This window comes from Peromyscus leucopus, chromosome 8b (genome assembly GCF_004664715.2).
Source record: "Peromyscus leucopus breed LL Stock chromosome 8b, UCI_PerLeu_2.1, whole genome shotgun sequence".
Lineage (NCBI taxonomy): Eukaryota > Metazoa > Chordata > Mammalia > Rodentia > Cricetidae > Peromyscus > Peromyscus leucopus.
In genome coordinates this window covers 42,013,687-42,040,565 of record NC_051086.1, presented here as the reverse complement: position 1 = coordinate 42,040,565, position 26,879 = coordinate 42,013,687, and the positions used below count along the sequence as shown (strand labels likewise).

Below are 26,879 nucleotides of genomic sequence, written 5' to 3'. Positions count from 1 at the left end.
TTTAAAATACATTTATTTAGTGTTTCCATTTGTTTCTGGTTTTGTTACACAAAGCTGTTAAATAAATACATTCTCTGCAGTCACTCAGGTTCACACCTACTCGCCACACAGATGAGGTAGAGAAATCACAGGCTGCACAAGACTCCACACAAAGACAGCGCTCCCTGTGTGTGTGTCCACTGCCCTGCCAGACGGGCCAGCAGTGAGCCTCAGAGCCAGCATCCCCTGGGTGGCCGGCTGGAGCAGGGCAGCCGCTCACTTGACTGCCCATAGAAGAGAAGAAGATCAAAGAGGCCCTGGCCTGTGGGAGTTGCTTCATCCAGAAAGACATTCTAGGATATATTTATACAGAAACAAACCAGCCGGCAGACATTTTCATTCTGCCTTGTTTTAAAAAATACTTTTCTGAATATGGAGGACATAGAGCTAAATGTGGTATTCGATAAAAATATTCTTCCTCTGAACTGACAGGCTCCCTTCCCCAGGTCTGACAGAGATGAAGCTCCAGTCTGCAGTGACAGTGGGGCGGGTACAGACATGTGAGAAGTGTGGGGCGCACCCCCCACCCACCAGCCACTGCACACTGCCACTCACACTCTCATCCTGGGAACGTGGCACTCGTTGGTGGGCGATCATGAACCACAGGAGAATAAACTTTGCTATTTACACATCCAAGAGGGACCAGAGGCCCTCCTCCACATAAATAGGTTTCCTTTTAAGACACAGTCTTGCCACCACCCCAGGCTTGGGCATTCGGGACTCCGGGAGCCCCAAGGGCCACTCCCTCCTCAGTAGTTCCTCCCTCCATGCCTGCCACCTGCCCACACTCGAGCCCACACAGCCATGGGATTCCCACGCAAACCTAAGGCTGTGCTTTCTGGGTGCCGAAGAGTCACCATACTGCAGAGGGGCATAGGATGCTGACCGTGACAGCTCAGAGTCCATACACTCACACACTCACACAACCCATGCACACACACTCAACACCAGCTCAGTGTAGCCACCTTTCCCCTGCAAAGACATCAGCGAGACCTGGTGACAGCAAGTGTGTCTACCCCCCCCCCCCAGCTCTCCCTTGGTGACACAGAGCAAGCATGGCTTCCTGAGATGGACTTCAAGAAGCTAGTCCTGCCTGTCACCACGCCCATGCCTCCAGCACCCCACAATCCATATCCAGCAACCTGGTCACTACACCTGCAGGGCACAGAGCAGGGGCCACAACCAAGGCCTCTGACCCCCAGGTAGGATAGAATGAGAGGTGGGTTCCCAGAAGTCCTGGGGGCCCATGGCTAGGCTCCATTGCTTCATTTCTTTCCATCCATGGCCTTGACTTAGTGGTTTCAAACTAGAGCAAGCAGGGAAAGAGACAGAGGAACAGGAAGGTGGGGCCTCCCAGACTGGCTTGGTTGGGCCTGGGGCAGGTCAGAGGGGAAAAAAAAGCCACAGATCAGGAGGCAAGGGGATAGAGAAAATAATAATTACTATATTAGTTAAATAATAATAATTTAAAAGTCACTGATACTCCGAGGAAGTGCTCAGGGTCAGAGGGCCAGAGGCTGGGCCCTGGAGATGGAGTGGCTGCTCTCTCCTAGTGGTTTGGCTCTCTGAAGACAGTGCTGGCATCAGGCTGCTGGGCCAGAAGGGCAGCCATGTGATTACGAAGGTGCACCTGTCCTCCAAGCCTCAGAGGAAGCCAAGAGGCAGGGAGGACCAGTCAACACACTGGTCCCTGACGAGGGCTACACTCTAGGGACTGATGTGTCAGGGACCAGGGACGGAGGCAACTGAGAAAGCATTACTGCAACGCTCTCGGGTCGGGGGAGGAAGCTCGGGGCCCAGGGCATAAGCGAAAGGGTTGAGGAGGCCAGACAGGGGCCAGCCCCGCCCTCTGGGCCTTTGAGGAGGGAGACAGCCAACCAGCTGTCCACATACCAGAGCCCCAGTGTGCTAGGGGCACCTCTCCTTCCTTGCAGACCTTCCATGTTGTTTGTGACACCTGCGCCCCCCACACACAGCAGGACGGGCTGGACCTGCAGGGCTCACTCTATGCAGGTTAAGACCCCTTGCACGATGTGCGACGCCCGCACCCCGGCAGAGCCCAGGGGTCAGCTCCCGCGGGTGTAGCATTCTTCTGGTACTGTGTGCAAAGCCCACACACATCCTCCGCGGCAGGGCCACGGGGGCCTCGGGTCAGCCCTTGCAGGTGTAGACCTCCTCTCGCTGTGTACACTGCCTGCATTCCACGTAGCAGCACCAGCGTACCTGGCATTGGCAGGGCCTGGTCACCACCCGGCTCTGTGTGTTGTGGCCACGGCCACAGCAGATACTCTCACAGTTCTTCTCACGGTGGCACCTGCGGCCTGCAGTGCCAGGGGAAAAGCGGCCAGCTAGGCAGAAGCTGGGAGAGTCGTCCAGGTGCACCAGCTCTGGTGTTCGGGGCAGCGGGTCACCACCTCCGGAGCCAGAGGCCCGGCCCCTCGGTGGGGAGATGGCACCCGCCTCGCCGGTGGCTTCATTGGTGGTGCTGCCCACCTTGAGGGCGGTCTCGTATTTGTGTTTCAGGTGTTTGCCCACCTCGTGGAAGGGTGCTAGCTGCCGCCAACAGGTCCGCACCGTGCAGGAGCCAGACACGCCATGGCATTTGCAGGTGGTCTCCACTCCGGCCTTTATCACCTGCAGCGGGGAGAGGGAGCGTGAGGAGCATGCCAGGAAGGCCCAGAAACATCAGAGGCTGGCACTTCAGCCCACCCTTCTTGCCCACCGTGCAGCCCTCACAGAGACCAAGACCAGAGCCTGGCCAGCAGGGGTCAGCACTGTGCAGCACACAGGAAGCCCAGCAACCAGGATCATAGTCTGGCTCAGTCAGGACTGCCAGGGGACAGAGGCCCTAAGGCCAGCACCTTGACTTCCAGGACAGACCTCTGCACCTCTGTGACACTGGCTGAGTCCACACCCGCTTTGAGACACTTCCTGCCTAACCTTATAACCATCCCTGCCCTACCATTAACAATGACAGAATTGCCAGGGTCTCTCCTACTGATCTCAGCACACTGCTCACTGGGCGGATGAAGACAAGGATCCCCTGGCGCTCTCTGCCCAGGCTGACCACACCCCTCCTGAGCACCGAGCTCCACGTGGTCATGGCAAACTCAAGCCCTGCCCACTTAAGGGTCGGCCTGTGAGGGTGTGGCTGCAGATGCAGAGAAAGGCAGGAAGTAAGCTTCAGGAAAGGTAACTTCTTCAGCAAATGCTGTGCCTAGGAGAGCGGCACCCCTCGGCCCATGGCCACAGGTCGGAGCAGGCATGGCCGAGCACCAAAATTCCAAGTCTGGTAAGCCTCCAGGGAACCCTGGCCAAGGCCTTTCTCTTCTCGGGACTTTGAGGGATCTTCCGCCTGACCTCTCATGCCCAGGGTCCCTCCAAATGTTGTTTCAAACCTTAGAGAGTTGTGGGAGGGAAGAATGTCAGGGAGGGGGGCACCTCGTCCCAGGTGGGCCCTAAGCCACTGCTGAGCTCCCAGGCTGGCCCCCAGGAGCGTCCATTGGAGAGGGATTAAGAAGTGTAGCTACTTCCTCACTCTCCTGCCAAGCAACCAGAGTCCCACTTAACCGCGCTTTCCTGAGAAACCAGGACAGATTTAATTAAAGCGCGGCTGCCTGGGAGCAGTAAGCTGACGGAGCACGTTCACACGTTCTGACTTTTCATTACTAGCTCAAAAGGGTAAGGTGGGGAGGGAGGGTCCAGCAGGAAAGAAAAGAACAGCCTGGCCCTGAAGATTGAATCTGCCCTCCCGGGCGTCCCTCCCCATTAGCCTAGGCCTGGGAAGGCACTGGTTGGAAAGAAGGCAGACCAATCCTTTAATAAGTGGGGGATTCAGAACTCCGATTACTCAATAACAAGGAGCTCAGGGCAGGACGGGCTCTAATTACCTTGCTGTCCTCCCCAGACTGGAGATGCAGAGCCAGGCAAGGGGAGGAGGAAAGGCCCCCAGCTCCTGAGGGAGGTATGGACCCTGCTTTCCCAAGCCCCAGGCTAGAGTTTGGAATTTGGGTCATTCAAAGATGATGTGGTGACGGGGGTGGGGAGTGAGGTGGGTGGGTGGGGGTGTATGTGCACAGGGTTCTGTGATCCCATTCGGCGACAGGTAAACCAGGAGCTTCAGAGTTATAAGTGACATCCAAGACATGCAAGAGGTCAGGCAACTCCAGAGCTTGGCCATGCCTGCAGCCCACAGCTCCCCAAAGGCCTACTAGAGAGCTAATACATCCCCTTTTCGCTTGTTTGTAGAGTCGGGCTCTGTCTTCCAGAACAGTCTTAGCCACAGACAACACTGGGCAGCCTGGGCAAACTGGTCCTGGACCTTGTGCTCTTCCTTGGAACCTCCCGTCTGCTCTGCTATGGCTGCTCTCTACGTCTGTGGTGACTCCGCAGGTCGCTTTGGCACGTAGGATACAAACCGCCAGCCTCTGGGGTGACTGTCCGGAGAGACTAATCCCCAGGTCCTTGACTTGCCAGGAACAGGTGCAGAAAGGAAGAAGACCCTTCCCTAGACTACCATGAGGCACCTCCATGACTAGGGACCCCATCTGTCTCATATCTAAGCAGGATTCCAGGGCCTGGCTGGAACTGATGGCTACAACAGGCAGCTCCTGACTCCTCCCAGCCCCTTTTCTTCTTGGGTCCCAACCACACACACCGCTCTCCTCCAATTATTCACTCTTCCTTCATCCACTCCATGCCCGGCCCCAGCCTCCTTGTACCCAGCCTCTCCCACCTGCCCTGTATAGGTCTACTTAGTGCCCAACCCTAAAATACTCACTGAGGCCCAGCTCCTCTCAGACAGGACAACCTCCCTCATCCCACCCTGTGCCCCAGCCAGCTTGCCTTCACACCCACGAGGTTGTTGTGGAAGTCCACTCGGGCTCGCAGATCCTTGCTAGACCGCCGGCCCAGGAACTCCTTGACAAACTTGCTGCTGTACTTGAGGTTGTCTCCACAGCCACCCCATTGCCAAGCCTCACGGTTTTCCAGGTCAGGCGCCTCATCACAGGTACAGCGCTCCATGCGTCCTGCGCTGCACGCCTTGGCCAGTGCGTGTGTCAGACCCGCGGAAGAGATGGCGTAGAGGAAGGCCGTCTCCTTGAAGCCTGGGGACGGCAGCAGAGTTAGCGCGGCCCAGTGGACAGCCAGGCACTGTAACTTCACAGGCCACCTACCAATTTCACATGTGTGCTAGCTGGGTAGGGGGTGGGGTACCGGGCCTTTGAGGGCCTTTGGCAGGCACCTGGAGAGAGATGCCAAGGTTTCAGTAGTGTAGGATAGGCTGGGGAGTGGTTAAGGCTTCAGAGCCTACTGTGGTACCTCTAGCCTGGTAGTCACAGATCTCATCCAGGTCCCCAATGTCTTGGCCTGTCCCTGGGGTCCTTGACGAATCCAGCCTTAGACCTCAGGTCCTCTACTAACTTGTGTATTATTTATCTATCTATCTATCTATCTATCTATCTATCTATCTATCTATCATCTATCTATCTATCATCTATCTGTCTCCATCATCATCTACCTATCAATCATTTACCTGTATATTTCCTATTATCGATCCACGTCTATATATCATCTATTTATTATCAATCATCTATCATCTATCTATGCACCTATATTGGCAAGTACTCTACCACTGAATTAACCACTATTCCCTCAGGTCTTCAGTTTTTAAGGTTATGAAGAGACTCCCATGAGCTCCTGTGCCCAGCGGAAGGAGGGGCAAGGAGGATTGGGCCTGGGCCTGAGGCTTTCAATCAAAGTTGATGGTATGCCGCCACCTGCGCATACATGCACACATGACAGGGAGAGGAGACCGGAGGGTACGGCTGGCTGCAGGGAAGCAAGCGAGAGCTCACCTCGCTTGAGCAGGCTGGCTCGGTAGCGGCCCTCCAGGGTGCAGTTCCAGCGCTCAAAGCGGAACTGGTACTGGCACTCCAGCGCACTCATGCTCACAGCCTCCACCAGTGTCTCGGCCACACCCGGGTCCCTGCGGCACATGCGTCGCTGCTTGCGCTCCAGCTTCAGCCTGTCACAGGCCTTGTAGTGTGCTTGGGCTGCCGCCTCCGTCTCCAGGGTCAGGGGGAGGATCGTCAGGGGTTCACTGCCGGTTAGCCTGAGGACAGAGAGGAGAGAGTGAGCCCCTGTCACAGGGTGGGGGAGAACCGTCTGCAGGGAAGTGTCTGAGAGTCTCCCTGGGGACAGAGGAACCAGCACACTAAGCCATGTTAGAGGACAGGAGTGGGAAGACCCCAGAAAGAATCAGGCAGTCCATAATAAAGACCTCTCACACTTATCAGCACTGCCCTGCTCCCTACAGAATACAGAGGGACCCCCATGTAGCCCAAGGCCCTCCCAGCTGCCCAGGCCTGGCCTCTCACAGCTATGTAGCTGTCCTGACTGTCCCAGCTGATACCAGCGCTGATGGATAAACACCAGTCCCCAGTCACACTCTCAAGAGCACAGCGCTGTAGGACTACAGCGGGAAATGTAGGCCTGCAGTGGGCAAAGGGCCAGGGCCAGGACCCAGGCGATGTCCACACGGTCCTCCTCCCCAGCCTGGAGACCCATCCCTGTGCTCTGTCCAGCCAGGAGTGTCCTGGGCTCACTTCTTCTCCCCGACCCCCTGAAGCCTGTCTGGATGCCATGTGGTCTGGCTGTGATAGTCTCTCAGCCTCAGAACTGTGGGCACACTGGCCCCTGGAGAAGCAAGCTCTGTTCGCCACATTCCCATTCACGGGCCAGGATAGCGTCTACCCTACTGCATAGGGTCTACTCTAGGAGTAGAGAGGAGGGACAGGGCCTGGGGGGTACGTAAGGGGGGGCAGAGCCTGGGGGGTACATAAGGGAGGGGCAGGGCCTTAGAGAAAAAGAAGTTGTCGTCTCCAGAGGTTGGAGAGAGACCTCCTGGGTTAGGAGGAAGCCAAGAGGCAAGAAGGTCCAGTCACAGAAGCCTTGAATCATCAAGGGCTAGATGTTGAACACAAAACCTTTGGGGTCCTCCAAAGGAGCTGGGCAGAGCATCTCTCAGGGAGCTTTATGATAAAATGCAAGCCTTCCCACCAACTCTGCTTACACAGACAGCTCCAAGCCTCGGCATCTCAGACACCAGATGCCTCAGGTGCTTCCACCAAAAACACAGGGTCAGGGGAAGAGCCAGTGATGCCCAACACTGCAAAAACCAAGAAAGCTCCGAGTGGTGACCTCTGACCTCGGACGGGAATGCCATCACTACTGCTCAGAACGGAGCACAGAAAGACCTCAGCTGCCAGTCTTTACATCACCAGGGTACTCCATCCAAGATGACAACGTCAAGGCCCCGAGAAGGGGACTGGGGACTACGTGTGACATGCCACTGGAGATCTGGACAGGTAGAGGGGATCAAGGAATGAGCAGGAAAAAAGGAAGGAGGAAAAGGGCAGAAACGGGAATGTTGAAAGAGACTGTGCAGCATCCCCTGATGCTTGGACATGTCCAGACAACATCAGTTCATGCCCTGCCTGAGGGGACGGAAGGCAGGGTGCCCCTGAATTCTTGGGCAAACACGTATCACCATGTAAACAGGGACTTGAAGAGATCAGGGTCCCTGTCTGGGCCAGCCTGTCCCTCTACTGTCCTCTGGGGCTGACTTTGTCTCAGAGTCCTTTTTTGACTCTGGATGGGCTCAGTGCAGAGATCTGGAAGGCATGTCATCAGAATGACAACATTCAGGGTCACAGAAACAGGACTAGGATTTGGGGGTTTGAGTGCCTGATTGAGGAGACTTGGAAGGGGGTGGGGATCACCTAGTCAAGGTTCCCAGGAGACCAGCATCCAGTGTAAAAATAGTCCACGGAAGTGTGGAAGAAAGGGTGAAGGGTCCTAAGATCACTCTAGGAAGAAGTGTGTCCTTCCTCGTGACTGAGCGCGGGTGTTAGGGGTGAATGTATCTGAATAGTTAAAAGACTACAAGCCTTTGGGGCGTTGCAGAGGGCACAGAAGTAAGGCAGTAGACCATCTTGGAAGCTGTTTGCAACTTATTTCCCACAATAAACCCAACAGTATGAGTGTGTGTGTGTGTGTGTGTGTGTGTGTGTGTGTGTGTGAGAGAGAGAGAGAGAGAGAGAGAGAGAGAGAGAGAGAGAGAGAGAGAGAATGTGCACATGTGTGTGTGCGCGTGCACACGCGCGTGCATGTGTGACTGTGGACATACATACCTTTCTATAAATGAATGGCCACAGGAAGTAGATGGGAGTAAGAGGTCCTGGTGTGGTGTTGTCTGAAAGTGACACCTAATGCTGTGCTTCCTGCCTCAAAGGTCTTCCCTGGGCTCATGCTTTGCTCTCCAGCGGGGGCATTATTTTGGGAGCCTTCTCCAGGAAGTGTGGCATAGCTGGGAGAGCTAGGCCATGAGGGGGGGGGGCCCTTAGATGGCTCTGCTCAGCCCTTGGTTCTTGTCACATCCTTGGCTTCCTGGCCCAGAGTGTGGCAAACAGCCTCTGCCACACACCCCACCATGCGTCCCCACCATGACGGACTGAAACCCTCTGAAATCCTGAGCCGGAACACAGCCTCCTTTAAGTTGTTTGTGTTGGTTATTTTAGTTATTGGGATGTAAAAGTCACTAACATAATAGATGACAGCAATGTGCTATGCGTCCCAAATAGCTAGAAAGACTTTGAAAATTGAAGAACTGAAGTATTTTAGAAGACCGTGTTTACTCTAACTTCAAAAACAAAAAAAAACCTGCACGTATGAAAACATCGCTGACTCCCCCTTAGTATGCACATTTTTTTTTATGTATCAGTTAAAAAATGAAGAAAATAACCAGGCAGTGGTGATGGCACATGCCTTTAATCCCAGCACACAGGAGGCAGAGGCAGGTAGATCTCTGTAAGTTCAAGGCCAGCCTGGTCTACAGAGTGAGTTCCAGGGCAGCCAGGACTACATAGAGAAACACTGTCAAAAAAAAAACAAAAAACAAAACAAAACAAAAAAACCAAACCAATTCCCAGGAGAGGACTAGTGCAGGGGTCAACGAGATGGCTCAGCAGGTTAAGGGGTTGCAGCCAAGACTGCCAATCTAAGTCTGATAGCCAGAACCCACATGGAAGGAGAGAACCAATTCCTGAAAGCTGTCGTGTGACAACATCCACATGCATTCTGTGACACACATGCATACTCCCCACTCCCAACCCCTGACACACAGACACTTTTTACAAAAGAAAATACAACTGTTCTTAGAACTCAGGTGCTCATATTCACTGAAAACACACACACACATACACACACACACACACACACACACACACACACACGCACACGCACATGCACACGCACACGTGATGGCATAGGCATGTCATCCCAGTCACTCAGGAAGGAGGGTTATGAGTTTAATGCCATATGCCATCCTGGGCCAAAAAGCAAGACCCAGTCAGAAAAACAGAAAGAGGGGAAGGAGAAAATGAGAGAAGAAGAAAAGAGGTGAGGAGAGTTTTGAGCTACAGAAGGTCTGAGCTGGCTAGTTTTAGGTGAGCCTGACACAAGCTAGGGTCACTGGAGAGGAGGGATCTCAATTGAGAAAACGCCTCCGTAAGATCCCTATAGGCAAAACTGTAGGGCGTTTTCTTAATTAGTTATTGATGTGGAAGGGCCCAACCCATGGCGGTGCCACCCCTGGGCTGCTGGTCCTGGGATCTATAACAGAGCAGGTCACGAGGAGCAAGCCAGTAAGCAGCACCCCTCCATGGCCTCCGCATCAGCTCCTGCCTCCAGGTTCCTGCCCTGACTTCCTGATGAACAGTGGTGAGGAAGTGAGATCCCAATAAGCCCTCTTCTCCCCAAGTTGCTTTGGTCATGGTGTTCCATCACAGCAACAGTAGCCGTGACCATGACAATGTCCCCATTTACAAGTGATTTGACAATGGCACAAAGGTGACAGGGATCCAGGAGAGATGGTACCGTGGACTTGCTGTCTGCTCTTTCCTGTGCTGGCCTTATGCAGCACAAAGCTCCTTGCAGCCGGCCCCAGGGTCCTAAGAGGAACACCGATGCCCAGAAGTGACACAGGCCTTCAGCTTACAATGAAACAGGCTTGGTGTTGATTCTACCCCACTCTACGCCAGGCTCCGTGTTCTGAGTGTGTGCACTGGCCTGGCCTGAGTTGGGATGTTGGAAGGGAGGGTATAGTCCATGCATTTTGGGCTTTTACTATGTCATAGGTTTCTCAGGACATAACCTATCTTAAGTCAAGGTGCATTGTGCCACATGGCCCTCCCTTGTGGGAGAATGCAGTGCTGGTGAGTGTTCAAGAAAGAAGTAGAGAAGGGCTGGATCTGCCTGATCTCCTGTGCCCTGGAGTGAGCAGCAGCCCTGTGCCAACACGGAGCCCACCCAACACCCCACAGATGGCATGCCCAGAAGCTTGCAGACAGACTTGGAGACAGAGGAAAACACTGAGGACAGGCCACCTGGGGAGGGAGAGCGAATTCTTTTCTTCACAGCTGTGTGCATCCCTGGGCACAGATGGCTTCTTCACAAACACGTGGCAAGTGCCTGCCTATATGACTCTCTACCCAGAGGTTGTGTCCCTGCAGCCCAGACAGCATCCCCTGTATCCTGTCCTGGCATGGCACAGGCCCTGCCCACTGGACCAGCTGCCTGCCACACACAGAGCACCTGCTGCCAGGCTCAACGCAGCTGCCGCCCGGCCCTGGTGGTGTCTGGCCTAACATGGCAGACAGAGCCAGCTGCACAGTTCAGTACAGCCACCCAGCTGGGCACACACATCCTTCCAGGCAGGGGTGTGGGTTTCTCTTGAGGTCAGGGGCCTCATGCACTCTACATGATCTTCTGGGCAACCAAAGTCCGTAACTCAATCACATACCATATCTATTTCTCTGATTCTGTATCTATCTACACATAGGCCCCTCATCTTCACACACACACACACACACACACACACACACACACACACACACACACTACAGTGGATTAAACAGGGGGGCAAGATGCAGTTCCATTGGCAGAGTACCTGTCGGGCATGCTCAAAACCCTGGGTTCTATAAACCGGGCATGATTGCACACACCTGTAACTCCAGCACATGGGCAGTAGAGGCAGGAGGATCAGAACTCAAGGTCACCCTTGGCTACATAGTGAGACTGAGGCCAGTCTGAGTGACACGAGACCCTGTCTCAAAAGATGGTTCAAGGGTTTAGAGCACTTGTTGCTCTTGCAGGGACTGGGATTCGATCCCAGAATGTACATGATGATTTACAATCATCCATAAATCGTGGGAATCTGACACCCTCTTCTGACCTCCATGGGCATTAGAGGTGTGTGTGGTACACATACCCTCATCAGACAAAACACTCATCCACATAAGATAAAATAAATAAATGAAGATGACCAAAAGTGGATTACAATGACCTAAACCTTAGCCTAAACTAACTACTAAAAACACAAGGAAAATGACTGATCTTGGTAGTTTTGTTTGTCGTTTTCACATGGCCCTAAAAGCACACTGAATGGAAGTGAAAAACAGAGAACAGGGCTGTACCGAGGTAAGATGCTTCTCCAGGGCAGGGAATCAATCAACAGAGAAAGAGACCCTTGCAGAGGAGGAGGAAGCACTCTGACAAGGGGTTAGTGTCCAATTCAGTGGCAAGAAATAACCCCTTGAAAACCAGCCAAGGCGGGCTGGAGAGATGGCTCCGTGATTAAGAGCATTCTGCTCGTCCAGAGGACCCAGGTTCAATTCCCAGCACCCACATGGCAGCTCACAGCAGTCTGTAACTCATCTCAGGGGATCCAATGATCTCTTCTGGCCTCTGTGGGCACTGCATGCACATGGTCCCCTAACATACTTGCAGGCAAAACAACATTTGTTAAAACCCCCCCCCCAAAAAAAACCCAAAATGAATAAACAAAACACAACAGCAACTAACCAAGGAGATGACTCTGAATCACTAGGGAAATGCCAATCAAAAACTCAATAAGGTATCACCTCACCACAGCATGTGGAGCTCTGATCACCACTGGAAGGAATGGAAATTAGTACAGTTATTGTGGAAGAAAGTTGGGGGGATCCCAAAGACAAAAATAAAACTAGAACTATCAGAGATCCACCATCTTAATACTTTTCTATTGCTGTGGTAAAAAAAAAAAAACCATGACCAAGGCAATTTATAGACGAGTGTATTGAAGGCTCACAGTTCCAGAGGGTGACTCCATAATCATTAACGGCAGGGAGCATGGCGGCAGGCAGGCAGGCATGGTGTTGGAGCAGTAGCTGAGGGCTTACATCCTGAGACACAACCATGAGATAGAGAGCTAACTGGAAATGGCGTGGGGTTTTGAACCGCAAAGCCCGCCCCCAGTAACACACCTACACTTCCAACAAGACCACACCTCCTAATCCTTCCCAAACAGGTCCAGTTGGGGACTGGCTATTCAGACAAATGAGCCTAAGGGGCCATTCTCATTCAAAGCACCGCTCTGGCGACCATATTCCTGGGCATATATCTAAAGGAAATGAAGTCACTTTGTCAGAGACGCCTGCATCTGTGTCTACTGCACTGTCCCAAGAACAGACAAAGGGAAGCATCCTTGGTGTCCATCGACTTGTATATAGACAACGACATCACAGCACACCCACATCATGAAGGAGTTCACATCATTTATGGGTTATTCATGAGGAACTAGAGATTATTATGTCAGGTGAGTTAGTCAAGCACAGAAAGACAAGTTCACTCTTAAGAGCAAGGTGAGAAAGCTCAACTCAGAAGCAGTGGACGGCTGTCACCAGGTGTGCTGGGGAGGAAGTTGGTAAAAAGATACAAAATCTCCATGAAACAGGAGGAGGAAGCTCCAGAGGTCTATCTACTGCACGGTGACCATTTGAGCAGCTTGCGCATAGCCAGTGAGGTCAGCACAGGACAGAGAGCTGGACAGCGCCCACCCTCAGAGAGTGTGTGGGAATACAGGCTCTTGAACACATTGAGTTCACTTCCTTTGAAACATCCAGAAGGGGATGGCTGGTTCTACTTTTAACTTCCTCAGGAATGGCCTATTTTATGCTCCCACTAATTGTGCAAGAATCCCTTTTCCACCCCAATGCCATTTTTTTCCCTTTGCTTCCATATAGCAGTGACAGCCCTCAGCACAGTGACGTGGCATCCGCTGACTGTATCCCACACTCAGCGTCCCTAGCCTACATTACTGTGGCCTTTGGCTAGCAAAGAGCTGACCTGGAGCCCTGCAGTAGGTATGAAAACACACAGCCAAGCCTCCTAATAGCTGTCAGAAATACAGTCAAATCAACGTCACAACTTTCTCATCCAGCTGCAGCCGGCCTGGCACAAGGATGCCCCCCAAAGACAATAGAGGACAGAGAGGCAAGAGCTGAGACAGGTACCCACACATGTGCCAGACTTTGGACTACTACATGAGGGAAACCAGGGGCAGCTGGCATCATCTCAGTGTATATGGGGTGAGCCAGGCATTCTGTGCCTCTCTGGCACATCAAAGGCCAACTCTTGATATCACACCATTCATGATGAGAGCCAGACGCACGGGACAGGGTAGAACAGCTCTCTGGGTCTCCTTTCAGACTCTCAGTGGAAGCCACTCATAATCAAATGTTGCCTCTCTGGGGGAGTGAGCATCCGCCTGTAGAGGGGAGACACAGCAGCCCACAGCTTTGGCCTTGGTCAGGGTGGCTCTGCCTTCTGCGTGGCTGGGTTCTGACTGGGGGTCTCACCTGTGTGCCCCTTGCTCCTCCTATTGAGTCTCAGTGTGGAGTGAACCTTCTGCTGGTCTTCCCTGGAAGAGCTAACATCAGATGGAAGAGTTTAAGATCGTCCTGAACCGAGCCTTGGAGACAGTTCTCACCCGACTCTGCCGACCCTCGTCACTGTAACACTGACTGGGGTATCAATCAACTACCGTTAAGCTCACACATTTAAAGACTGTCGAAGACATATGTAACAATCATCAGCATCAAATTCAGGACTTCCTCCATAACTGGGTGTGGGGTGCACACCAGGGTTTGGGAGCCAGAGGTAGGCAGATCTCTGAGTTCAAGACCAACCTGATCTATATAGATCTAGTGCCAGGACAGACAGGGTTACACAGTGAAACCCCGTCTCAAAACAGACAAACTGACAGACAGACAGAAACACCTATCTAGGGGCTGGAGAGATGGCTCAGTTGTTAAAAGCATTTATTGTTCTTACACATAACCCGGGTTCAGTTCCCAGCACCTGTATGGCAGCTCACAACTGTCTGTAACTCCAGTTTTGGGACACCCTCTTCTGGCCTCCATGGGCACTTTTATGTATGTGGTACACATATATGCATGCAGGCAAAACAGTAATACACATAAAATGAAAATAAATTAGTTTTTAATTTTGCCGGGCGATGGTGGTGCACGCCTCTAATCCCAGCACTCGGGAGGCAGAGCCAGGATGATCTCTGTGAGTTTGAGGCCAGCCTGGGCTACCAAGTGAGTTCCAGGAAAGGCTCAGAGCTACACAGAGAAACCCTGTCTCGAAAAACCAAAAAAATACAAAATAAAAAAATTTTAATTTCTTTGGGTGTGTGTGGAGGCGGTGGTGATGTCTGTGTGCCACGGTGCATATGTAGAGGTCAGAGGACAACATGCAGAAGTCGATTTTTTTCCTTTCCACTACGCGGGGGATCTTGGGCTTCAAACTCAGCCTTGGCAGCAAGCGCCCTTACCTGACGAGAGCCATCTTAACAGCCCTCCTCCGCCTTACGTTTTGAGACAGGGCCTCTCACTGAATCTAGAGCTTGCCAATGAGGACGCTGCCTAGCCAGCGAGCCCTAGGGACCTCCCAGTCCCTGTGTCCCCAACCCTGGGGTTACAGGCATACATCACACCATCACACCTTCACACCTGTATTTTTCCATGGGTCCCAGGGGGTCCAGGCTCCTGTGACTGCACAGTAAGCACTTTGAGCCACTCTGCGTGCTTCCTATGAATGGAGCCAGGCGACAGCTGTCCATTGTGACTGTTTATTTCCCTAGGTCACACGCTCCTGGCTCATCCACATAAAGAATATGAAGAGCCCTTTCCTTTAGCTGGAAACATTCCCCGGTGCGGAAGGACATTTTGCTTGTTTACTCATTGATGGATGGGTACTTGGATTGTTTCTGCCTTCCAGAGATCATGTGGACCTGTTTTGTTTCTTGTGGGTGTGCCCCTGGGATGGGAACTGCTGGGTCAAGGACCTTCCAGGAACTGTCAGCGTGTTCTCCAAAGCAGCTGCCCCACCTTACATCATCAGACAGGGTTTCTGAGTTTTCCTGGCCGCCCATCAAGGTGCAGTGTACTGGCTAGGTATACAACATTGCTACGGTGGCCAGTCTCCCCGTGACCGCCTTTGTTTTGGGCTTAAAAGGCTTTCATTCCTTCTGAGGGGATTCTGCTCAGTGCTTCCAAGCCTCGCTCCACCTCAAACTTAGGCACAGAAGGCATCAACCACCATCATCCCAGTCACCGCTAACCTGCAGCTTCATCCCCAGCCCCAGGCGGCCGCACAGAGCCTGAGTCACACACAGCCTTAGAGTATCACAAAGGGTCTGAGTCAGAAGAATATAGATCAACACAGAATCCAACTCACAACCTGAGTTCATCCTACAGAGCCCAAGTCATGACTTCAGAAAACCATACAGAGCCCGAGTCTCCGTCTCGGGTTTTCATATAGAATCTGATCTCCAATTTCATCAACAGGCTGAGCTTATGTTAGAACCCCGTCCTCACTGTCTCTCCGCATTCCTCCACTGTCTGTGCCTGACTTGGTATGTTTTCTCTCATGCTCTCATCTCCCACATCCACATGTTTTGATGGGTGTCTCACCAGGCGCCTTCATCACACTGCACTGGATCGCTGGCTCTTTGCTCAGCCTTGCCATGAAGTATTGACCCTATAAGGGCAAAGGCCTTGGCTTGCTGGGGTTTTTTGTTGTTGTTGTTTTGTTTTGTTTTCTTGGTTTTTTTTTTTTTTTCATCCAGTCTGTGGACCATACCTGCCCATTTTAAACCTTCTCTTTATTTCATTTTAGAGATTCTCCCCCAATTTCCCCTCTACTCATTTAGAGTTTAGTAGTTAATAACACCCCCTCCCATTTTCTCAGCTCTCCTTGACAGGAGGCTGTCACTCACCGAAGTCCAATGCAAGTGTAGGTCACCTGTTCACATTCTTGCCACCAATGACATGCTCTCACGTACTTTAGGTCCAGCTCAGGGCCAAGGAAGCATCATGTCACAGTCACTCCACAGAGGCCATTCTCTCTGTACTTCTAGGGATGGGCAGGCAAGCTGCCAGAGTGAGTGTCAGCCCCTTGGCTCCCATGAACATCATGTCATCTGTGTCTTGTTCTCTCTGGCTCCTCTCGCAACTGTCTTCAGTATTCACAGATGTACCATAATTGAATAAATTCCTGTGAAATCCACTCATCCTCCGTCTGGGCTTTACCCATCCACTGGTTCTTGACTCTTCTGTAGAGCTCTGTTTCGGAAAGTCCTTGCCCTTTCAGAACATCAGCCCTGTGCGTCCCTCCCCTGCTCTGGACCTTCCCAGTAGGGAGGCAGCGCCCCTGTCCCACATCTGTCTGCCTCTCCATCAGCTCTGGGTAATTTCTTCTGACCGGCTCCCAATGTGCTAATTCCCTTCAGCTGTTTTGAATCTGCTTCTCAACCCATCTGTCACTGGCACTTTTCCCCCTGGTTGTTTGGTGTTTCCAAACTGCTGGGTCAGTTTTTTTGTGGGTTCTCTCTGTACAGAGATTCCTAGCCTATCTGCTTTCATCGGAACTCCCCCACCCACCCTCTACTTAGAGCGCAGTGAGCGTGAGTGTGCGCTCTAGAGCCTGCTGGGGCTGGGGCTCTTTTCCATGCACGCCTGTGTGCTATGCACGCCTGCTCACCCCGGACTGTGTGCTGGTTGCTGTCTTTGACATGAACAAGTTGAAATATAGTATAAAACATGGAGATGGGGGTACATGGTGACCCCACTAGATAGACATCGACCCAGAGCCTCAAGGAGTCATCTGGAATCTTTGCAGGTAACATGAAGATCAAAGTCTTGAAGTCCAGGCCCCTGAAACCAGCAGAGGGTGTCCTTGTAAGAAAACAAACAAACAAAAAAAAAAAAAAAAAAAAAAAAAAACGAGGAAGCGTTGGAGACTCAGTGGGTCAAAAGCTGACTGAACAAGCATGAGGACCTAAGTTCAGCACTCCAGCACCCATGTAAAGGCCTGGCATGGTGGTGTGCATCTTCAACTCCAGTGCTGAGCAGGTGAGGCCGAGATAGGTGGATCCCTAGTCCTGATGGCCAATTTAGCTTAACTGGTGAGTTTTAGGCTCAACAAGAGGCTGTCTCAAAACAATATGAAGGAAGAAGTCTGCTGTGGACATCTGGTCTCTACATGCACATCCACATGTATACATGCACTTATGTGTGCACACGTGCAAAGACACACCATGAGAAAGAAAGCAGTGAGGGTCCCAGGAGTTGGAGGAGACAGGAAGGATTTGCACAGGAGCCTTCAGAAAGAGCTAATACTTGAATTCAGACTTCTTTTTTTTTTTTTTAAAGATTTATTTATTTATTATGTATACAGAAGAGGGTGCCAGATCTCATTACAGATGGTTGTGAGCACCATGTGGGTGCTGGGAATTGAACTCAGGACCTCTGGAAGAGCAGCCGGTGCTCTTAATCTCTGAGCCATCTCTCCAGCCCCCTGAATTCAGACTTCTAGTCTCCAGAACTGACAGAGAACAAGTTCTTGCTTCATTAACACACCACACGGGTGTATAGTCACTTGTACAGACCAGGATCCCACAACAGCCCCCTACCTAGCCTACAGAAAATGTTCCCATGTCAAGTAGCCAGGCTGCTGTAGCCATGGTAGTCCCAAACTCAGAAGAAGTTAAGTCCAGGCAAGGCTAGACCCTGGACTGTGTGGGAGACTCAGGCCACCATCAGGTGTTCTACAAGCTTTGGAGCCCTGATGGCTGTTGGAAAGTCTCCACCGAGTGTTCCTTGCTATAGCAGGCACTGGCCTCTGCTGTCCTTTCTCCTGGGAGAGGCTCCAAGCCAACGCTGTCATCTCTACGGGTCTATAGCTATGGGCTTCACTTGATTGGCCTTGGACAGTTTCAACGTTAACTATCCTCATACACCTCATATACACGGGTAACCCCTACAGAAACATGCACACAGGTGCATTCACACACATGCCAAGACACATACAACACAAACACATTTACACAGACACAGACACAAACACTCGCAAACTTTCACACATGCCCACAGATGTGCATGTATGTGCACAAGCGTGCACAGACAGACAGACAGACACACACACATACACACACACACACACACATACACACACAGCTTCAACTGTTTCCAGCTCGACAATGACGACATAGGTCATCGTTACTGTAACTAAGGTCCTTACACCACAGATGTTCTCATTTTGATGGATTGGTGGGTGTTTTTGCCACCCACATAAGCAGGACTCTAAAGGGCAGAGGCTAACGTAACGTGGCCAAGACTGCACTGTCTAGAAGGAGAAGCCAGATAAGACCAGAAACCAATAGCAGCCCCAACCCAGCCCACAAGCAAGCCTGACTTACGATTGCTTCCTTGACAAGAAGCCCAACATAGTCTCCAGGGGATGCCCACACACCCCCAGTAACCCAAGCCATCCCAAGCTGGCTCTCACACCTTCTCCATCATTCAAGCAGCAACCACTCCAGAAGATGTAAGACCAGCTGGAAAGAAGGAAGAAATCTGTGGCACACGGAACCACATGTGACAGAAATGCTGTTCCAACCCTCAGAGTCCCACGGAGTAGAACTGACTTGGGACTGCTGACCCCCTAGGATGCTGAGAGAGGGTACACCGAGAACCCCAGCCCCTCACTGATCTGCAGAAACTTAGCAGAGACCCTTTTAGCCCTTGAGAGAGATTAGAGCTGGTGACTGCGCCTGAGTCCTGGACAGGCCTCAGGCTGTGACTGCTAAAGGACCCAGACACCTCCCTGGTGTACTAGCTAGGTGATCAAGAGCTGAGGATAGCTCAAGACGGAAGTGTACCCCAATCCTGCAGCCCACGTTGTCCCCCACAAAGGGCAGGCAGATGGGCAGCCCTTATGACAGCAAGCCCCCAGAGTTGCTCCCACAATCCTCCATCCCACCAGTAAGTTAGGCCACCCCCCCACACTCCACACCCCACCCCGGCCACCCTGCCAGGGAACCAGCTCTCCCCTGGGCCAGGGTGGAGGGAGCCAAGGGTGCAGTTCCAGAAGCCACAGAGCCCAGCCGAGGAAACCTCAGCTCCACCAGACAGCATTTAATTTCTGTGTGAAACAAAATCAAAACAAATTCCAGCACTGAGAGACGGAACTGAGATTAACCCTCCACCCTCCCGCAGTCCAGCTTCCAACCCGAGTACCTCCGTGTCCCTGGGGGTGGCAATGCGCCCAGGACAAGGCCAGGGATGTTTTCCACAGAGACACTGGTCAAAGGCTGCAAATGGGCAGCCATCCAGTCTCCCTCTCTCACTGCCCACTGCCCCGGAGGAGCCAAGCTCCTGGGGACTGTGGGATAGACAAGCACCATCCAGCCACCACCCCAGGATCCAAGGTGCTGTCCAGCAGACCCCATCCATCACAGGCAAGCATGCTGTGGTGCCACAGTGCTGCATTGGACCCCTGGGAAGAAGATGGGAGCAGAACTTCCCAGAACCGCCACCTCTGTGTCCAGCAACAGTCTTCACAAAAGGCCAGCCATAGTCTTTAACACTAGAAGCAGGCAGATCTGGGGGCCTCTCAGCAGCCTCCAGCACGACCCTGCACAGCAGTCCTCCCTAGAGGACTCTACCCCTATTCTGACAAGGGGGCTCCCATCTCCATATCCCCATCTGCCAAGATGCAGATGGCCCCAATGTCCTCAGGCTCCCGGAGCTCCTCGCAAGCATCTTGTCCTGGGCCAGACCTCCAGCCCACTTCCCCTGGCTGCTCCGACCTCAGGTATTGAGATGAAAAACAAACGCAGCTTGCGGCTTGCCTTTTCCATCGCCTCGTCCGGCTGCCTGACCCAAGGTACTTAGGCTGCCAGCTGGGCAGCTGGGTTTCCTCCTGTGGGTAGGGGCATAGGGCCAGCAGGGACCTTGCCAGAGGGGCCAGGCCTGTGGGTCACAGGGGCAGGGCAGTCTGGAGCCACCCAGATCGGCAAGTATGGCGAGCCCGTCCCCAGGCACCTGCCATGGGGGCAGTCAGCCATAGGTGGACTTTCTGATTGACCCAGCTGGGCTCACACTGCATGGCTGCCCATGAGTGCTCATCCTCATGCACAGGCCCCTTCCTCATAATGATCTCAGACATGCCAGAAGGTAGGAGGGCATGCCAGCTGGGGAGCCATGAGCTTGGAGCAGGCACCCACACCTCTTCTAAGATGTGTCTAGTAGGTGAAGTCAGGACTCCAGGCAGGGTAGTAGACCAGGCTAGACAATGAGATCAATAAGAAATGCAGACACCGCCCCCCAGGGGAAACAGAGGGTCCTCCAATGGCTGGTAGCAGCCTTGAACTAGGGGACACTGTGCACAGCTAAGAAGAGACTCATAGAAGACCCTCCTGTATGCCTCAGAATTGAATTAGGGAAAGATGGGCACAGCTGGGCTGTTATGGAGGCAGTCAGCCAGGCAGATGCAGATTTCACCCCCACTTCCCAGCAAGAATGCCCCCAAGACAGCCCACTTATGCAGCCAGGGGGCCTGGCTCCATCCACAGGCACCTAAGGCTCATACCAGAAGCTTCCCAGACTACACAGACAACTGTGCCTTGTCCAGAGCCTGCTGCAGCCAGCCGGGCACCAGCAGGGCACCCGCCACACGGCACAATACACAAAGGCAGGCAGCGGGTGCCCGGCAGGCTGGACTGGAGGGCAAGTGCAGGAAGCCTGTCAACAGGTGTCGTCTTTCCAGCAAGGAGCCAGGCAGGCCTGGCTGCCCCCCTCCACCTACCCCTTATCAGCTCATCACCCTCCAGGGTTCAGGGCCTCCCTAGGAGGAATCTATCCTTGTACATTCCTTCCTAGGGTACAAATTACCTGCACACCTTACCGATGATGGCCAAACTTGGGAGTTGGCAGAGAGGCAGAGGCACAAGGTGCCTGGGGCCTTAGGCCACCTAGATGCTGCCTGGCACTTACCAGGTCCTGCCCAGGACAGGCACCCCGAGCCACAAGGGCAGGAGGCAGAGCGTATGGTGAGGACAGGAACAAGATTAGGCCAGCTGTCTCCCCGTCCAGACGGCTGTCGGCTGTGAGGAGGACATCTGCTCACACAGCTGAGGGGCCAGGTGGCCCCGGGCTGGCCTCACCTTAAATCCCACCACACTGCTGCTAAACACCACTTCCCATTCCCTCAAGGCACATGAGGGACACTGTGCACCCTAGTCTGGGGGTCTGGGCTTGACCAGGGTGCGTGTAGGGGTCCAGGGAAAAGTCGTCCCCCCCCCAATTCCAGGAACTTGCAGATGGAGACTGAAGGGCAGCTGGAGTGGAGGGCCTGAGGGGTCAGGGGTTGCTAATGCAGAGTGAAGGCAAGCAGCTCCTACCTGGGCTAATGCCACACCTGCCACATAGCCTAGCTGGGAAGCCAGGCAACTCCAACTTCAGCTGGTCACTTGGGGGGTGGGGGTTGTTCAGGGGCGCGGCAAAGGAATGCTGGCCCCACCTCCATCTCAGCAGGCCCCAGGGAGCTCTCCTCCCCTCACCCACCTCTTGGTTTCTCCTAATCCTCTGCCAAAAGGTCTCACAGAGCCCCTTGGCGGAGGCCTCCAAGGCCAGCCTGTCTGCTCCCATTGCGGCTCTGCAAAGCCCCACTGCCTGGGTGTCATACTTTGCTGACCTTCCAAAGGCCTGCAAACAGCCTGGGGTGTTCTGGGCCCAGCAGCTCTGTGGATACACCTGACCCCAACTGCAACCGCCACTCCTGACCTATGCCTGACCTTCCAATCTGTCCCTAAGCCTCCACGGATTCCCCAGCTCATGCCTACTCAGCTCCTGGCTGGACTCAGACCCCTGATGTCTTCTTCTTCTTTTTTTTTTCGAGACAGGGTTTCTCTGTGTAGCTTTGCGCCTTTCCTGGAACTCACTTGGTACCCCAGGCTGGCCTCGAACTCACAAAGATCCGCCTGCCCCTGCCTCCCAAGTGCTGGGATTAAAGGCGTGCGCCACCACCGCCTGGCCCCCTGACTTCTTTGTAGTCTCTCTTTGCGTCCCAACACACACAGTGAAGGCTCCATATAGCTTGAAGAGTCTGTGCTCTCAGACCCAGCATCCTGCCTGGAACCCTTCCCAGCCTTCTCTGACTGGAGGAGCTACCTGGGCGCCCCTTGTTCAAACAGCCATCGGACTTGGGCAACTGGCCACAGGGTATTCCCATCCAGGCTCCAGAGTAAGAGTGAAGGATGGGACAGTCTCCTCCCTTTTGACCTGAGGGGATCCTCCTCTAGTTTCCTGAATACCCAGAATTCTCATAAATAAAGGATGTCCCCTCCACTCTTACAGTCAGGCTGGGGCGGGCACAAGAAAGGCAGCTACCACCTCTGGGTATGTTCTCCAGTCAAGCAATAAAACTTCTCTCTCTAGGAGAGATCCAAAATATGTAAAGAGCTCTCACATAACAACAACAAACCAAATAACCCAGCTTGTAAAAGGCCAAAAGAACTGAACAGATGGTTCTCCGAAGGAGGTGTGCAAAATGGTCAAGAAGCCTGCAAAAGCCATGGCCTGTAATCCCTTCCATCTCAGCACTCCAGAGATGTGGTCAGGCAGATCTCTCTGCATTGACCGCCAGCCTGGTTTACATTAGTGAGTTCCAGGACAGCCAGGGCTACATAATGAAGAGACCCTGTCTCAAAGGAGAAAAAAAAAAAAATCACAACAAAACCCAACCAACCTAACAAGAAGCCTACGAAAGGTGACCAATGTCATCAGCCTCCAAACCCACAAGGAGACATGCTTCACACCCACTAGGATGGCTAGAATTAAAAACAACAATGAAAAAACCAGAATGCGTTTGGTGATGACATGGAGAAATTGGACCCCTGTACTTTTATGGGAGGGATATAAAATATTGTAACTACTTGGGAAAACATTTTGGCAGTTCCTCAAGAAGTGTAAAGTAGAATTGCCTGAGGGCCACTTCTCGATAGGCACTCCCCAAGAACCGAAAACACAGATATGGGGGTGGGGACCGACATTCACAACGGCATTGCTAGAAATAACCAGCCATCAACCGACAAACAGGTTTTTTTGTTAAAACTGTTGTATAATCAATTCGGTCATAAAAAGGAGTGAAGCACTGATTCATGCTACAACACAGAGAAGACTCCAAACACATGACACACCGAATGAGAGAAGCCAGACACAAAAGGCCACAGAGCGGATGGTCCCACTTCGACAAGGAGTCCAGAAGAGGAAAATCCATAGAGACAGAAAGATTAGTGGTTGCCAGGGGCTGGAGGGAGGGGGGCGACTGCTGAGTGGGTATGAGGTTTCTGGGGTGAGGAAAATGTTCTGGAATTAGACAGTGGTGATGGCTGACAGTTTTGTGAATATACCCCAAACCGCGGAGCTGGGGGAAGTTTCTCGGGATGTGAGTTAGATTCAATAACAAAAAGAGGGCCTTGGTAGGTCCTGATACCACTCAGCCCCAAACAGTCCACAGTGGTCTCAAGTGAGGGTGCCTTTCAGATGGGGACACAGAGGCATTCCCTGGGAGACATCGGATGCCTATGGCCAGAATAGAGAACTGAAAGCCGGTCATAAGGTTTATAATGCACCTTCCTAGTTCTTTAAAAGACAAGAGGGTGAAAGTCTCTGAGCTCCCACAGTCCTCTGCTGGAGAGCTAGCTCACTGCTGCAGTTCTTAATCCCCATCTCCACTTAGTCTGGGGCCTCCTTTCCAGATGCCCCTGCAATCTAGCAGGGAAACAGAGTCACACAGGTCTGTGCCAGACTTCCGCGGCTCACACCAATCCTCTCACCTGCCAATGCCCAGAGAGGGGCAGTGGGTGAGGGAAGCAAAGCCTCCCTCCAGAGGGTCTGTGTCTGTGTCCCCAACCCACATGTGACCTCCGACTGGCCTCGGGAGCAGCAGGCAGCAGCTCCAGAAGAAACTAATGGAATTGCCACCTGCTGATCTGCTGAACGGACGGGGATGCGAAGCCGAGCCAAGGGAAGAAGAGAAGGGAGCCCCTTGCCCGTGGCTGGTGGCCAGCCTGGAGGGGTCCAGCAGCAGGGTGGCCAGAGGCCTCTAGAAGGGAAGGGCAGCCAGAGCTGTAGGGTTGGGTTGCATGCAGCTCAGGGAGGGGGTGGGGAGGGCTCCTGTAGCCACGTGACCCTCCCCCGGGCCAGCCTCTCCGCTCTGGGTTCCTGGGCTGTAACTGGAGCCGTGTTCCTGCCTGGGAGCCTCCGTGCCAGGCAGAGCTTTGGAGAGGGGGAAGGGAGAGGAGAGCCCCAGATTCCAACTCCTTCTCCCTACTCTCCACTCCCTCTCCAGTTGGGAAGCACACCACATTCTCACGGGCGCACCCTCAGGCTCTCCCCCTCCAGCTCCAGGCCTGCTAGGCCTTTCAGGGTTTCCAGGCTCATCTCCTCCCTTGGTTGAGGCAGGGGTGGGACCTCTGGACACAGAACAGCCTAGGACACATCTTGTGCCCCCAATACACATTCATCCAGCAACAACATCCATCCAACAACAACATGCCTACTCCTCAGAAATCAACTCGAGAGAGACCCAAGTCAGCTAGCCCGTCCTCCCAGTTTCCCCTGGCTCTGGGTTCAACAGGTATCCACTCTGCCTATCTTTGGGCTATTAGAGTTCTTCCTCCACACCAAGAAAGTGGGTCTCCAGGGCAGCTGCAGGAAGGGAGCATTCACAGGCAAGCTCAGCATTCCTCCAGGGGCTCTTAAGGGCAGAGAGCTAGGAAGAAGTTGACCCAAGTCATAGCAATCCTGACGTCTTCCGTACCTGCTTGGGAGCCCGCTGTCCTGTGCTTAAACCCTGCCTTAGAATCAAAGGGTGTCAACATCCCTACAGTAGCCAAGCTAGAGGACTTTCCCAAGACGCAAGGTACAGAGGCAGCAAAGAGAGGGTGAGAATGAGAGACGGATGAAGGACAGTGCAGCTAGTATCCTAACCCCATCATCTGTAAGTGCTGAATCCTGGGGCCACAAGGACAGCAGCAGAGATCCCAGAAGGAGCAAAGTGGCCGCTCATGCAAGCCCAGGGCGTGTCAGAAGCCTGACTGAGCCAGAAGAGAGGAAGGCACAGCTGGCTGATGGGCTGCTGTGACTCACCGCGGACCTGTGGCCAGACGGCCATCCTCAGCCCTCCCTCTTGCCCGCGGGTGAGGCTTAGGGCTGCACAGATGGCGTGCAGGGGCGTGCCAGGCCAAGGCCCAGGGGCTGGACCCACAGTGGAAGCCAGGGGAGCCAGGGCAGGGGAGACCCTGGGAACCGAGACATGGAACTGACCCTGGAAGACAACCCAGAAGAAATGGACAGATGAGGAGAAAGGAGGAGAAAGAAAAACACAAAGGGAAAATTTTCCCATGAAAATATTTTATTTTCTTTGAGAACAGGATACACCTGCAGGGCTCCTCGGCCCAGCCGCCTCTCCCTGCCCTGGCGGGTGCCAGATTCCTGGACCAACGGGGCCCTCTGCCGGCCACACCGCTCCGAGCGGACACCGCAGCCAGGGGCGAGGGAACAGGTGACCGGCGAAGGGCGGAGGCCCAAGAGCAGTCCAGGGCACCCAAGACCAGGACTGCGACCCGAGGGGCCAACCAGGGCTCCCAGGGGGTCAATGCGGGGGTGAGAAGTAGGGAGAGCGGGGAAAGCTGGGACGCTGCCTCTCACTGGTGCCACCCAGGACCTCGGCGAACTCAAAGTGCAGAGGGTGTCCCTCTAAAGATCGCTGGGTTCAGGCATCCCAGACCTGGGAAAGGGAGTAGAAAGGGAGGACGAAAGGAACTAAAGGCGAAGAAACGCGCCCAACAACACGGCAAAACTGCTAGCGCAGAGACAAGCGAGTGCGGGCAGCGACCCCGCGGGACAGTGCGGCGTTCACCCCCCGGGCCAGGTCTCCCAGACGTGTTCCCGAGGGCCGAGGTCGGGGCCGGGCTCGGGCGGGCGCCAGAAGAAAGTGCAAGAAAAATAAATTTCTCCAGCTTGGAGGGTTTTTTTTCTCCCCTTTGGGGCTCAGTGCAAGGAACATCTGGATTTTGTACGTGTTTTTTTGTTGTTGTTAAATTAACTTTTCCAGGAGAGAAGGGGGGTAGTGGGCAGGGGCCAGGGAGGCTCCAGCCTTTTGGCAGGAACACAGCGGCCTAAGGCGGCGGCGGCGACTCGGGAGTCACCGTGGACCGCGGCCCCGCACAAGCCCGTCGGGGACACCGGCCCCTCTACCTCTAGGGCGCACGGCGGGCAACGACCTGCGGAGGCGAGAGGCGCGCTCGCTGCCAACCAACAACTCCAAGCCACCCGTGTACCCCGCCGAGCACCTGGCGGGTGCTGCCCCGGGCTCGATGCCCCCGTCCGGCCCCGCCGCCCTCGCCCGCCCTCGCGCGGCCGCCCGCCGCGGGCACCTACCCGAAGTAGGCGGCCGAAGGGCGCAGCGCGGCGAGCAGCAGCGTCAGCCCGAAGGCCGCGGCCAGCCAGCGCGCCAGAAGGGACCCATCCAGCATCTTGCCGCGCCGCGGCGGCTGACCATCGCGCTCCGAGCTCCGCGCAGGGCGCGCCGCGACCGCCGCCCTC

At 53.7% G+C, this 26,879-nt stretch overlaps 1 protein-coding gene across 1 annotated transcript; it reads right to left on the bottom strand.

Moving 5' to 3' along the window:
- Nucleotides 1–26,879, bottom strand: Wnt9a (Wnt family member 9A). The gene is made up of 4 exons (XM_028857168.2): nucleotides 26,715–26,879; nucleotides 5,898–6,154; nucleotides 4,885–5,147; nucleotides 1–2,673 (listed from the first exon to the last, which is right to left on the bottom strand). Exons 1-4 carry the CDS (start codon nucleotides 26,807–26,809, stop codon nucleotides 2,191–2,193), a joined length of 1,098 nt encoding a protein of 365 aa, XP_028713001.1. The 5' UTR covers nucleotides 26,810–26,879; the 3' UTR covers nucleotides 1–2,190.